General features: G+C 40.0%; 1 protein-coding gene across 1 annotated transcript in view; it reads left to right on the top strand.

Annotated features, from left to right (window-relative positions):
* The window catches only part of LOC307254953 (low-density lipoprotein receptor-related protein 8-like), a gene marked incomplete at both ends in the record, with an annotated part of 115,261 nt that overhangs the window by 79,581 nt on the left and 19,599 nt on the right, over positions 1 to 16,081 (top strand). Inside the window, 2 exons of the mRNA XM_080033529.1 lie at positions 10,372 to 10,497; positions 15,522 to 15,693. Coding sequence (XP_079889655.1) covers positions 10,372 to 10,497; positions 15,522 to 15,693 — 298 coding nt within the window. The remainder of the gene's footprint in view (positions 1 to 10,371; positions 10,498 to 15,521; positions 15,694 to 16,081) is intronic.

Below are 16,081 nucleotides of genomic sequence, written 5' to 3'. Positions count from 1 at the left end.
AATCAGCTGGACATCGCTGTTGACCGCAGCAGTTATTTCCTTCCACACTGCTGCCTTCTGACGTTCTTTGTTTTAATGTTCCGAAATTATTATTTTTTTTCTACTTTCGCTGTTATGCTGTCAATTTATACTTCAGAGAAGTTCCTCTTCTTTTAACGTAATGCGCATATCCATGTCTTCAAACCTCTCGGCGAGGCCTCTAAACTGAGAAAATATAGGGGCGTGATTTCAAATTACTTTTTTTTTTTTTCAGTCGTCGCATTTATCAAATCTTGCTGATCTGCCGAGATACGACCATTTGATAAATACCACGTGATATCTGGGGCCTCATTTGTCAAAGTGGGCCAGCACTTTGTACAGTGCACACTGTCATAAATGTGCTTTTATAAATACATATGTTATTCCATGTTTCTCCCTTCTTTACAGGATGAGTTAAATGGATGGCTCTTCTTAAATATGTGGTCACATTTCCAATTTCTTCTATGGTTTTCGAGAAACAAGGGGTGGCACAACTTCCAAAATGCACAACTTGCCCCACTCTCCCCTATATATAAAAAATGTAAAACCATGTATAATTGTCATTCCACTTCAGCTATGCGCCACTTTGTGTTGGTCTATCACATACAATCCCAATAAAATAAATGTAAGTGTGTGGTTGTAATGTGACAATGTGGAAAAGTTCAAGGGGTATGAATACTTTTGCAAGGCACTGTATATTATTGTTGATGGGAAAGGCATAATTTGAAAAATTAAGTGGGAAATATTCTTAATTTAAACGTAATTGAGTCCCATCTGATTTTCTCTTCTAGCTTACAAAAAAAATGCTTAGGATCTCTGAAGATCAATCAATCACAAGCAGTGAGGATGAGCCTCGCACATCATCATCAGAAACGGACGTTTCGGAGGAAGAAAGAAAAAACTACACTTCAACTAAGAACTCGGTTCTACGCTTGAAAAAATGCAGACGGAGATTGTCTGCATTTAACCGGCTTGACACAACCTTTCAAACTACTTCTGAGTCCTCTTCCCGTTCAGAATACTGTGAAGATGTTGTGAGACTGCACAACCATATCGATGCAGAAAGGCCCAAGTATCGACTCAATCTTGAAACTGCACCAAATAAGAGGAACTGGTTAAGTCTTGCTAGACTAACGCTCTGTGAAGTCATCGTCTTCAATCGTAGGAGAGAGGGAGAAGTTTCAAAGATGTCCCTGAATGACTTCATGTTGAGAAACACCTTTGCCAGTCATCCAGATCTTGACCTTGCCTTGACCGACGTGGAAAAGAAGCTCTGCAAATACTTTGAGTGTGTGGAAATCAAAGGTAAGCGGGACAAAAAGGTCCCTGTCTTACTCAGCCCAGACATGGTGTCCTCCATACAGATGCTGGTGAATTACCGACGACGATGTGATGTGCCGGATGAGAATGTTTATTTGTTTGGTAGACCTGAGGCAGAAAGTCACCTCAAAGGATCTGATGCCATCCGCGCTATCGCATGTGAATGCGGAGCGAAGGACCCGCAAACATTGACATCGACAAGATTAAGGAAACAAATGGCAACAATGTCACAAGTTTTGAACTTGAAAGACAATGAGGACTGCCTCACTGGTTTTATGGGTCACATCAACATCAAGGTCCATAGACAATATTATCGGCTCCCTGAAGGGACATTAAAAGTTGCCAAAGTTGCAAAGCTGCTGATGGCCTGTGGGAGAGGAGAGCTATCACATTTTAAAGGGATGACATTGGACGAGATCAACATTGAACCAATTGGTATAACCTCACCTTGCACACACTATTTTTATCATTTTAATTTGTGATGGTTTAAATGTCATGGGTTTGTTGTGCTTGTTGACAACATTTTTTGCTGTGTTTATTTAGAGGAAGTACCTGAAGACAGCTCTCTATCTGGAGAAGAGGAGATGTTGAGTCTATCCTCTAACTCATCAGGTACATTCACTGAACCAGTGGTTCTGGAGGTGGGGTCTGGGCACTCACAGGGCTTCCTGGGTGTTCCCAGCATGAAAGGGAATAATTTGATTTCACTTGTTTACACCATAACACACTACTACACAACTATTGTCATGTGTTTTATAAACTTCATGTATGTTAAACATCTAAAGCTTTTATCTAATGGGGGTCTAATTTGTGTCAGTTTTGGGGCCCTTGGGTGGGGTATCTATTAAGGACCAAAAATTACATAACTTAAAATATGTTTTAGTCTTGAAAAAGTTGAATTCCATATTTCTACATGTATTATTTTATATATTTGTTTTTGTTATGTCATTTTTCATCCATAGGTTACAACCCTGAGGAGGAGGAGGACGATGAGTCTTCAACCTCATTACAGCCGAGCAAAGGTATTTCACCACTTACCTGTTCCAGAGGGTGTAACAATCCAGTTAATACACAATTCATAATTCATAATTATAATCTTCTTCCAATATCAGAGTACTTTTACTGTCATTCATTGTTTTCTAAGCTCTGCTTTAATTTGTCTATTTAACTAGGCTTTCTTCAATGTCTGCTCCAGGGACAGTTTCTGTAATTTTATTATGTTTTTGTATAAAATGACACATTCTTATTCAATGCAAGATACACAAATCAATATCCTTATCATACCAGGAGAAAAAACTTGAATGAAAATGTATTTGATATAGTGCTTTAAGTGAACCTTTCTACCATTATATCTCTTTGTTTTCAAGGAGCGTCAAGACATGTGAAGAAGAGGAAACTCACACAGAGGACACGCACAGAGGGGGACGATGAGTCTGGAACCTCATCACAGCCGAGCAAAGGTATTTCACCACTTACCTGTTCCAGAGGGTGTAACAATCCAGTTAAAGTGGCTACGAGTAACTTTGTCGGTTGGCGGCCCCGTTGGACAAAAGTGGTAGTATTTTTACGACGCCCGCTGTCGTAAAGCTGTTTTGTAGCGCGTGCCAGCCGTGCAAGTGTCAAATGATTAGGACACATTATATTGCATGTCCGTGTGTTGAAAGTGTGAGGGCACGGACACTTATCGGCTCCGTGGGAGTGGTTAGTGACACTGCATCAACTAATGCCAGTCAGTGCTACACACACCTGATTGCAATGAGTTGATGCAGGTTCACTAACCACTCGCACAGAGCTGAAAGATTACGTGTCCTCACAGAAAGCGAATGAACGAGAGACGGCAGTTAGTATGGATCACGATGAGGTAATGTGTTTATGTTGTTGTAAATAAGGACTATTTCAGATGAATAATCGTCATCTGATGATGGTGAAGCAAAGTAAACTTTGTTTTAGTAGGCTACCGCTCATTCAGTAAACACTGCAGTCTAGTTCGCTCCTGTGAAATTGTATACACATTGCTTGGCAACGCCTTCCCGCCCGTATATCCCTCTCCCTTTTAGCTTTTCTTCATTGCATTCTCTTTTTTTTCTTTGATGGTTCAGCCCCGTTAGCAGTCATTATGACGACAAACAACTGTCTCAAACAAGGCTCCCGCTCCCCTTCCCTCACCTGGAGGGATAGGCTTCTCAAATCGCGTTGCTGCGATACACTGAAATCTGCAACCAAAACGAAAATGTGACCATATAGCCTGCACGCGCAAACCGAAAATCGGACTGGGTGTGCGACCAGACCAAACGCAGTAATAAAAACGATATAAATACTTATTTCTTTGTACTGATGGTCTCTTTTGCTGTTAAAGGTAATTTATGATTATCAGAGGAAACATGAGGCTGCTTAAAAGATATTTAAAAGTTACTCTTAGCTGCTTTAAAACACAATTATTAATTATAATCTTCTTCCAATATCAGAGTACTTTTACTGTCATTCATTGTTTTCTAAGCTCTGCTTTAATTTGTCTATTTAACTAGGCTTTCTTCAATGTCTGCTCCAGGGACAGTTTCTATAATTTTATTATGTTTTTATATAAAATGACACATTCTTATTCAATGCAAGATACACAAATCAATATCCTTATCATACCAGGAGAAAAAACTTGAATGAAAATGTATTTGATATAGTGCTTTAAGTGAACCTTTCTACCATTATATCTCTTTGTTTTCAAGGAGCGTCAAGACATGTGAAGAAGAGGAAACTCACACAGAGGACACGCACAGAGGGGGACGATGAGTCTGGAACCTCATCACAGCTGAGCAAAGGTATTTCACCACTTACCTGTTTTCTGAGGTCTACTTATGTCCTAGACCACTGTGTCGAGAAACATTGGCTTAAATCCCAAAAGAATATATTTCGATTATTGAAAAACCTGGAAATGTATTTGAAAGAAGAACCTTTATTAAATAGTATTATTCTCTCGAAAAATTTAGGGAATTGCACAATACATGAATGATAGGACATTTGGTCCAGCTGCTTTTTGGAAGAATTTGTCTTCAACTCTACCGTCTCAAAACATGAGAAAATTAGACACATATAATGATTCATGATAGAGATAGATAGATAGATTCTTTAATAATCCTTTAAAGGAAATGACAGTGTCACAGCAGTGTATGGACAGACATAACAAACACACATTCCCTCATATAGCTAAAATACCAAAAAAAAAAGATTAAAAACAATAAATACAATAATAAATACTACAAAGAAAGTGCAAAGTTATTGTTGTGCATAATAAAACCGTATGGCAGCTGGTATACAGGACTTCCTGTAGCGCTCCGTTTTGCACATTGGTGCAATTAGTCTGTGACTGAAGGTGCTGTTCTTGATCACCTTCAGGGCGTGGAGTGGGTGAGTGGGGTTGGTCATTATTGTATGCAGTTTGTTGAGGATTCTGGCCTCTGCCACCTGCTGGACCTTGAGCTGCTCAGCCCCGACCACTGAGCTGGCCTTCTTGATCAGCTTGTCCAGCCTGTTTTTGTCCGCTGTGCGAGCACCTTCTCCCCAACATGCCACAGCGAGTGTGCACTGTCTACCACTGAGTGGTAGCCAGTGCACAGTAGGGGTTGGCAGATGTTGAATGACCTTAGTCTCCTCAAGAAAAAGAGTCGACTTTGTCCCTTCTTGTACACCGCCTCCATGTGGCTTTTCCAGTCCAGCTCACTGTCGAGTTGCACACTAAGGTACCTGTGGTTGGCGACCATCTCCACCACAGTGGACACAAGCAGCTCTGAGTCCTGTCTGTGAACAAAAAGGAATTATTATTATTTTTATTATTATAAACTGGTTACACCTTTCAGGTGTGTGTGGGGAGGGGAGAAGCTGAACAACAATGTTTCTTTCAATTCCTTTTACACAGTAACAAGGGACCCTTATTATTATTATTATTATTATTATTATTATTATTATTATTATTATTATTATTATTATTATTATTATTATTATTATAATAATTGTAATAAAAAAGGAAACACTCAAATGTGATAAAAGTTGATGCAAAAATCCATTCTATGTTATTTGTAAATAGTTTACTTTTACACAAGAAACCCTTGCACAAGGAAACACAGAATAAACATATTTTGCCATTAAATAGCAATAGTTATAATAATAATAATAAAGTAAAAGGCACTTTGTCACACTTTTCAATTGTGATCAAAGTCCAAACTGAGAAATAAGTCCTGTTAATATAGAATTGACAAACGTGCACGACACACAAAGCTTTGACATTTTACCATTCATACATATATTCTTACCTGTCTTCAAATGGGTCGTAACCATCTCTATATTCATCTTCGAGTAAAAGCCTCTTATATCGTTGTGTCACCCTCTCCTCCTCTCCATGTTTGTTTAAACATTTTTAATTATTTGTTATAGATGCATCAAGCAGGAAGAGGAAGATGTGGAGCAAGGAAGAAGTACCAGCTGTTGAACAGAAGCTGATTTTTCTGCATTAAGACTGGCAAGGTTCCTGGTAAAGCACAGTGTCTTGAATGTATCCATGCATTTCCAGAGGCACTTAAAGGTAGGACCTGGGAAGCTGTGAAGTACTACGTGAAAAACCGTATATACACTTGGAAGCGGCGGGCTACAAGTACATTTTAACTGCAAGTTGTTTTAAGGCAAGATTTTTCCAATCTTCTACTGTCCAATTTGGAAAGCCTGTGTGAATTGTAGCCTCATTTTCCTGTTTTTAGCTGACAGGAGTGGCACCCGGTGGGGTCTTCTGCTGCTGTAGCCCATCTGCTTCAAAGTTGGATGTTTTGCGTTCAGAGATGGTATTCTGCATACCCTGGTTGTAACGAGTGGTTATTTGAGTTACTGTTGCCTTTCCAACATGCCATGTTCAAAGTCACTCATTTCTTCCTTATTCTGTTGTTTAAAAGGTTTAGTACCTAGGGGGCAAAACCCCTTTTTTTGAAAAATAGACACGGAGCGTTGTAAAAGGTTGTTCACCAGAAATTATATCCAGGACCTTCCAGGATCCCAACCTGGGTGGACAACCTGGTCAACAAGCTGCTGGAAAGCTACAGGGGGCCGACAAAAAGTTTGAATAAATATGAAAAATCATCAATATCTTACTAATGATGCGTAAATTTGCATATCTGCAAAGCCCCAAAATCTAGATGTTGGAAGAAAACAAAGTCAATTTGTTTTTAAATTTTGAAAACAAAACAAGTGTCCAACTGCCTGAAGCTTTTTCTAATCACAGTTCAAATTTGATCAATAACCCATAGAAAATTTATTTTTTACACTGTTTTTTCCAAGGGAATGTCTAGCCGTTTCCTAAAATAGCAGCTGGAGACTCCAAAAGGACACTTTTGGTCCATGACACATGAAATGTAACTGTTTAAAAAATGTTTTTTCTATGGGTTATTGATCAAATTTGAACTGTGATTAGGAAAGGCTTCAGGCAGTTGGACACTTTTGTTTTGTTTTCAAAATTTAAAAACAAATTGACTTTGTTTTCTTCCAACATCTAGATTTTGGGGCTTTGCAGATATGCAAATTTACGCATCATTAGTAAAATATTGATGATTTTTCATATTTATTTAAACTTTTTGGAAAATACTGTAATACAAAAAGTTTTTGTTTTAATGTCAGTAATCAACTGGCAAAGTTTCATAATGTTCTATAAGTTAAAAAAAATCCCCATTAGCCCATCGCCATTCACCCCCATTCTCTTAAACAGTGGTTCTGATTTGCTATGTCGGCCCGCTGTAGCTTTCCAGCAGCTTGTTGACAAGGTTGTCCAACCAGGTTGTGATCGTGGAAGGTCCTAGATGTCATTTTTGGTGAACAACCTTTTACAACGCTCCATGTCCATAAAATCACTTTGCCCCCTGGGCAGGGCTGTACGCTTATTGTTTTAGGTGGTAGCACTGGTGCTAGCAAGCAAAAAAATCAGTAGTACAAAAATAAATTCAGTAGCACACAAAGTATGATCGAAAACTTGCATAACCTTAACCCATGCATTTCGCTCTAATTACCTTTTAGCCTGTCATCTTGGTCTCATTTGAAATTCTCAATTAATATCATATCCTAGTGCGTGCAGTAATAATTGTAGAAAAATTAATAGGGGTGCACTGATTGCGATTTAGACAAAAAAATCTAACCTGCCAATTGTAATTTTTTGCTGATTCAGAATTATTTCTCCCCATAAAATTAATATCTATATATTTTCTGTATACATATCATTATTATATTCATAATAATATTTTTTTTTGTTAAATGTCCTTCTGTTAATTAAAACCAAACTTTAAAACATTAAACATAGCCTATTAAATAAATAAATAGGCCTATACATATTGGTAAAATTTGGAATAAGTTAAATAGGTTTTTGTGAATGTGTTGGGAGTTGTTCTTCAGTGGCTTATCAGTTATTTCAAACGTTGTTTAAAAAGACTACTGTTTACTGCTCTCTGCAGCTGAAGCAGTTGATTTTCAAGCTAGCGCACTGCAGGGCTGTGAAGCGCTAACTTCTTGTTCTTACCGGCTTCAAAATAAAAGTCAACTCACGTTTGGCTAGTAACAGGCTTTTAATGTGAAGGCGCACAGGAAATGTTCTGTTTGCACACGCACTAACTTAACTGTGTGCCGTCTCCTTCCGGTAATTACCGTTGGTGAAGTGTATTAATCGCCGCAAAAGCACAGGTCCCGAGCACACATCTTTCACCAGCCAAAGTGGAGGGTGGACTCAATAACTTACTTGCCAAAGTCTACATTTACCCGAATTTGGAGAGTGTTAATGTAGAGCCCTGTAAGCAGTGTTGTGCAGCACTCCTCTGTGTCTCAGACAGACATCATCTGCTCATTAGCAAGCTGTCGCACTAGTGCTAGTGGAATTGTATTCATCATCGCACGTGATCAATTTCAGTAGCAAATGCGATCAAAACTGTCGCACTGTACAGCCCTGCCCCTGGGTATAGACTTAAAAGAGTTGTCCTGTCCGGGTCTACATGCCTAAATGCATTGAGTTGCTGCCATGTGATTGACTGTGATTAGTTATATGTGTTAACAAGAAATTGAACTGCTGTAAGCCGGTGAGCCTGTGTGAATTGTAGCAATTGTATGCAATCTTTTTTTTTTTATGTAACGGCAGTTGTATCCCAACTTTGCACTTTATTTTATTTAATTTATTTTATACATGAACAAAAAAAAAGTTTTAAAAAGCTTGTTAAACTGACCATTTTTATATTAAATATTTTCATGCAGGCAAAAACAAATGTGTGACAGACTTTTCATTAAACATTTGGATAGCTGGTTTGTATAACTAAGTCTATAACTCAGCCTATGGTGTTTTTATACTGGATAGTTTAGTTGCGTGTGAACTACTAATAGTAGCTGTTTACACTGTACTACAGAATTTAACAAAGTAAGCAGAGGTTGTTTTTGTAACCTCTAATTCCAAATCATGTTCCTTTCTCACAGCAAATTACATTATTTCCTCAATGAATGGCTCAGAAAAATGTCATCTTGCAAAATCAAAATTTTCCCACTATATTAGTTGAAATTCTAATGTATACTCTAACCGGTGGCCCTGGTGGTTCCAGCACGGGCAGAGGTCGGGCTAATGGACTGTTGATGTGTGGAGGCCCAGCTGGTGCTCTGTCCTGGAGTGGGTGGCTGTGCTGAGCTGCTAAAGCTAGTTTGCATCTCATCTGTTGCAACTGTTCGATTTTAAGCAGCTCCAGTGTTTTTTCATCCTTGTTGTTCTCCATAATATTTATGACGTTTTTTTTAGTTTTTTTAAATATAAACATTAGACCACGTTAAAATACATCTATATATTAGATATATTCTATTCTGCTTGTTGCTCATCCAGAATATGTGGAGGCAGCTTCCTGGTGAAGGAAATGTCTCCTCAACAATTTAAATGCGAATATATATTTCCACACATCCCAAATACTGAGCCCATTCTAATCTATTTATATTTGTATTTTATTTAAAGTCCTAATGTAACAAGTTACTGCTGAGTAACACGCTACAGCCCGGCACCAACCCTCAGGTCCCCATCGTGATGGTAAATTTCTTATGAAATGATTGAAAAATTAGAAATTAGAAAAATTTAAATTTCAAGTCATAAATGGAAATCTAAAATAAAATAAAAAAATTGGGACTTGAAACCATGTCTGTATCTCCTTTAGAAAGGGTGGTCCCCAGGAGACACCGTTTTGTCCACTGACCCCACGGTGTAGGTTAAACGAGTGTGTGTGTGTGTGTGTGTGTGTGTGTGTGTGTGTGTGCGTGCGTTTGTGTGTTTGTGTGTGTTATTATGTGTGGTGTATTGCCTTGGGCAGCTCTCTGTAGCTGTCTGTCATCTTTGTTTAGTGTGCCAAGCCTGTCAGTCCCACGGGAAACAACCAAAGTCATACTACTCTCTCTCTCTCTCTCCCTCTCTATCTCTCGCTCTCTCTCTCTCTCTCACACACACACACACACACACACACACACACACACACACACACACACACACACACACACACACACACACACACACACACACACACACACACACACACACACACACACACACACACACACACACACACGCACGCACGCACGCACGCACGCACGCGCGCGCGCGCACACATACTATGTCCTTCACACCCTTCCCCATCCTTTTAACACTTTCCCCATAACACCCAAGGAAGAAGCCTGAGATCTGCTGGAAGGAAGCAGGGGAGACTACAGGGACACGCCTGCACGTCTCCCTGTCGACCCTTTTATTACCATTAACTGCCAATGACGAAATGTCTGTGTGCTCCTCTAGCAACAGCCATCACACAATGTGCATAGTTACTCTATTACAGCTGGAATTTTCAGTAGAATCTTGCTATATTTAATTTTAATTGAGTTGCTGCTCTTATCTATTGCAGCCCATGAAGGTGGATTAATCACCTGTCACTCTGTATCTCTGTCTGACTGTGTCTGTCACTTTCAGTCTTTCATTTGATTGATAGCGTCTCTTCCCTCCCCTCCCTGCAGACATCGATGAGTGTGAGAACCCTGACGCTTGCAGCCAGATCTGCATCAACTACAAAGGGGATTTCAAATGTGAATGCTATGAAGGCTATGAGATGGACCCAGTTACTAAGACCTGCAAGGCAGAAGGTGAGTCATAAAGCTCAGCGAGCAACAATGCTGGGATTGGGACAACAATAGGATTTGAATTTTTGTTATTATACCTATGCTATATACCTTATGTTCCTGCATTACAGGGTAAATAAAGTACCTACGTATTTATAACCAAGGTTGTAAGTTCCTCCAGCTTGTGTTACTCTGTTGATCACAAGACATTCTCTCAGATATCTGGTTGCCTCATTAGTGAAACACTCCACTCTCACAGCCACAGAGTCAAACCTTCCTCATCTCATAATCTCTAACATCTTTCTGACATTAGGTTCTTATCATGCCTCTGCACTTGCTTGTGTACTTGACATAACTGCTAATTACAAAAGAAAAAAAAAATGAAACAAATCGGTTTCTCCCAGTCTAAAGTTGTCCTTCAGTTTCCCGTCAATTAGAGTGTTTCATGAGTGACAGCCAAACACTTTTATTTTATTAGGTAAAGCAACTCTTCCGGGGCACCAAAGTCACGGCTAATTACGACAAATGTAAATCTGGTCTCCTGTTGGTCTTGTTCACAGCCATTCTTACACTAGTGGAGAACAAAGTGAACTGCTGAGGGGCCAATTATTTTTTTCTTTGACCTCCAACTATGGCCACAAGCTATTAGCAAGAGGATTACAGAGAGGCCAGTTCATTTGTTTACAATTCATTTCCCCCCCTTAATGTTCATTATTTTATTGGCAGGAAACAATGCGTCAAACTAAATGTGGTGATTTTGGTCCCTGCTGTCAAATGCTGTGATTTAATTTCACTCAATTAAACCGAGCTGATATCGAGGCTCAACACTCACATGTATATGTTTGAGTGTTTGCTTTTGTACACACTGCATACTATGTGTCTGGATTGTATGAGCCCCCTGCTTCTGAATACACTTGTGTACCTCGCTGTGCATGACTGCTCGCTGTGTTTGCTATCAGATCATCGCGGCCAGCAGAGAACTGTGTGTCTGGCGGTGTGTCAAAAGCAAATTCACATTGAATGCAGCAGCTTCACAGCTTAGCTTCAAGGTAATGAAAACTAACGCAACCTTCTCAACCCCTTAACAGGGGTTGAGAAGGTTGCAATTGTAATGACCAGTTTTTTTTTGACAACACTTAGTGCTGAACATTTTTCAGACTTGGGGCTAGAATAGGAAAGGGAAAGCAAGGTAAATTTAGGCAAGCGAGCCAATAATGAGAGAATATCATATCTGCCTCCAGAGATAACTGGTTGCAGCTGCCATCCCATTACCATGCAGTGTCAGAAAAAGAGATAGGCTTAATATAGATGTTATAAGACAAAGGTGGGCTGTAGTTGCTTTACCTAGAGTGATGAACCCTCTCCTGCAGCAGGCACACATTGTTAGGGTGTATTCACACATGCTGTGTTTAGTTCGGTTGAAACGAACTCAGGTGCACTTCCACCTTCGGTGCGCATCTTTCAGACAGGTGTGATTACAGCTATCGCACTCGGGGGCGGACCAAACAAACGCTCCGAGACCCAGCTGAAGAGGTGGTCTCGATGCGCTTCCATACGCACTCTGCTGCAGTTCGTTTGTGGTGTGAATTTGGCCGGACTCGATCCGACCCAATTGCAGGAAGCACTGCGCCTTTTCTTTCTTTTCTTTTTTAATAAATCGCCATCAGCTTCACATTATGGGAAAGTGTTGTTGTCGCCATTGTTAGGAAGATTAGTTGTGGTTTGACCGGGCGAAAATATTACATTTGATAATGACGCGTGCGGCGTACACATGCTGATATGTTCAGCGATCAGATGGAGAGGAGCGTCTCCCGTAGCCTACAGTGCCAACAGGTTCACGCTGCACTTTGCATGAAGTGTGTGTTTTTATTGTTCTTCCCAACGGGACCTTCAATACTGTCCCCGTGTCAGTTTGGTGCTGAACTGCGCCGAACTGACACCCAGCTGATACACAGTTTAATCAGCTGTGTTTCAGCTTGAGCCTATTCTTCACGCGAGCCGCGAGTCCAGCAGCAAAAATACAGTAAAAATTATGTTTCACATCGTAGGCTAGAAGCCACATAACGTGGCATTGTCATAGGGCTACATATAACCATATGAAACAACAATAATTTGATGTTTTTCTTCTTTATTTATAGGCTAGATGTAGGCATTTTTATTATTTTTAACCCCATATTATATCAATGATAAATTCGCAGTTTTTACTTCGTTCTTCCTGCTTCTCTCCACCCCAGAATGTCTGTCCAATGAATGAATGACCTCAGATCACGTGTGGTTTTGCTTCGTAATGCTGGTTCACTTGCAAAAGGGGCAATATGAAAGTGGACCACACCAAAAAAAAAGAATCCAAATTCTATTTGGTCTGGACCAAAGCAAGTGAACTAACGGACTTTCCATGTGTGAATACACCCTTAGTGTCTCCGTCACCCACTTTGCTTTCTCCTGCCAGGGTTATATGGAAATTAAGACATGATCATATGAAATACTGTAATTTCCCTGTTCAGTTTTGAGTCTAATTAAAATTCATCCTGGGTGACCTCATCACAAATGGACAGCTCTAAAAATAGGTGTGAATGCACCCAAAAGTGAAACAAGGACAGTGTGATGTAGTGCAGTGCTAATAGCCATGTGTGCTAATAATATAGCATGGAAAAAACTACAAACTACAAAATATACCTAACCCTATTTGTTTGTTTCTCTCTGTGACATTTATTATACATATTCATAACAGAGTTTTTCCAGTTTAGTTTTATTTTATTGAGTATGCACATATGCGCTGCAGTCCTCTATAGCTCTGTGGCTGCAAGCAAATATATATTTTAAGCCATACTAGAAGCATAGTTCTAAGAATGGCAATGTTGTTCTGTCAGTCGGTTGGTTGGTCTACTGCTCTGGTCCAGACTGACATACCTCACTCTCATGTATTTGATGAACTGCTCTGAAATTTGGGAAATAATTGAGTTCCATTTAGGGGATGAATCATGGTGACTTTGTTGATGTCTTTTTTCTAGCGCCACCATGAGGTTCACATTTGTGGTGGAAACATTTCAACAACTATTACACGTACGGCCATAAGGTCACACACTTTTTCTAACCATCGACCATTACACCTGCTTAGCGTTAGCATGCTTAGTTCAGCCTCACAGAGACCTCAAACATGGCAATAGATGTCTTGTTATAGCTAGTTGTGGTCACAGTTCTCCACTGATTAAATCAAATGGGGAATGGAACATTGAATCAGTAGTGATCTCATATGAGGCATTTGAGATGCATTGTTCTGCAATCCGAAGCTATACCTGTAAAAAAAACAAAAGAAATACAGCGCAGGTGAAGCTGCTAGGCATTCAATGTTTAACATTATTTCTGCTGCAGTCTGTGGGTTAAACTTTGAGGGAATTCAGTAACTGATCTTTACTGTTAGGTGCCTAAGACAAGGGCAAGAAAGCTGTCTGACTCAACTGTGTTCAAGGTTGTTTGCCCTCAAAGGAAATGACCGCATTGCTAGTGTGTTTCTGTGTGTGTGTGTGTGTGTGTGTGTGTGTGTGTGTGTGTGTCCGTGCGTGTGTGTGTGTGTGTGCGTGCTCAATTATGTCGAATTAGTTTTGCTGCCTGTGTGAAACCCGCCTGCTTGCTGTTGAAAGATGTGCAGCTGAATGCTAAGGTACTTGTGATCTACTGAGTGTTTGATAATAAGGAGCAAACAGCTAAATGATGCATGTAGACACACGGATCAATGATACAGCAACTATTCAGCACTTTTTAATGAAGGATTGTTGTCCCTGGCCCACACTCCTGTTCGGGGAGGATATTAAGCGGTATCACACAGGCTTTGTTGTATTATTTATCTGTGTTTTAAAAGATGACATCTAGGGATATCGACATATTCTTGCTACAAATATGCATCAGCACATTAAGCTGCAATGCTTTTAGACACTGGAGAGGCCTTGGTATTGTTACACGTCTCCATCAATCCCTGACACGCAGCATCTCCCGTCATGGTCAACTGTCTTGAGTGCAGCACGTAAACCTTTTTTTTTTTTTTTTTTTTTTTTTTTTAAGATATTTTTTGGGCATTTTTATGCTTTATTGATAGTGCAGAGAGACAGAGGTGAAATGGGGCAGAGAGGGGAGTGACATGCAGAGAACAACCGCGGGCGGGAATCGAACCCGGGTCTGCTGCTGGGCCCGGCCCGGGGGGGGGGACACCTTACCGACTGACGTAAACCTTTTTGATGCTTTGCTGAGAAAACAATCCCATGGGCCTTTTGACATCTTCCTTTTACATGTCCTATAACAGCAGAATAAAATTGCACGTATTGGGTTTACACGTCCACTATTTCTTTATTTCTAATCTAGACTTAATCCAGTCATTGTTTGCTCAGAATAACGTGTTTAGTATTTTAATGTATGACCTATTTTATTGCACTATTCTTGCTTGCTTAATGTGAGTTACATACGGTGGTGCTGTGCATATGTGATACTGGATGTGCATTTCCTTGATGAGAGCAGTTTTCAAATATGAGATTCTGGATTGGACACTACTTCTTCTGGCCATTAACCAAATTGTCATAGCTGATTTGACCGGCCATTATTAAAGCACATCCAAACTCCATCTGACAATAATGCATTCCTCTTACTAACCTAATGTATCCATCATGTATCTATCAAGCCTGGGGCGACTGTGGCTCAGTTGGTAGAGCGGGTCGGCCGATGATCAAAGGGTTGGAGGTTCGATCCCCGCCCTGTCACCTGTGTCATAGTTGTTGTGTCCTTGGGCAAGACACTTCACCCACCTTGCCTCGTGTGAATGTCGATAGTTAGCCTGTTATCGGTGTATGTATGAATGTGTGTGGGAAAGGAAAACAGGTCTCCCTTGCAAAAGAGTCTTCGGTCTCAATGGGATATACCTGTATAAATAAAGGTTAAGAAGAAGCCCATTTTCTAAATTGCTTTGCACTGACTTTTCTGTGACATTACATTTTATCCCAAACGTTGTGCCTATTTTCACTTGAGCATGGCAGTTTGAACACTGTTTGCTTTGTGCACAGGGAAAAGCCCATACTTGCTGTTCACCAACCGGCACGAGATCCGCCGCATCGACCTGGTGAAAAGGGACTACAGCCAGGTGGTGTCCACCCAGAAGAACGCTGTGGCCCTCGACCTGGACGTGGCCAACAACCGCGTCTTCTGGTGCGATCGCTTTCATCGTAAAATCTACAGGTAAAATATAGACAGATTTATACATGGAACTTACTATTACTGATCCAAATTAATTGCAGAAACCTGATGTTGCATTTATATAGTTATATTTTACCTTCACTGTTTTTCACTCAAACGTAAATATTCCTGTTTAATTATTTTTTATTTCCTTGTGTCTGCACAAGATACAAACAAACATGTTCACCATTATACAAACTACTTTCACCATGGATATGTTTAAATATATCAAAAAGATTGCAATTTGCATGGCTCTTGAATGCATATACTGTTCATTTACATACACACTTGTTTCTAAAGACCAACTCCTGGAACATGAGAAGGTCTCAGCTGTTTTTACAGTAATTAAGACTTTGTGCCATTACAGACACAGATCCTCTCTCTGTACTTG

The sequence above is a fragment of the Ammodytes marinus genome, assembly GCF_949987685.1.
Source record: "Ammodytes marinus genome assembly, chromosome: 9".
NCBI lineage: Eukaryota > Metazoa > Chordata > Actinopteri > Uranoscopiformes > Ammodytidae > Ammodytes > Ammodytes marinus.
This window is presented reverse-complemented; position numbering and strand designations above follow the sequence as displayed.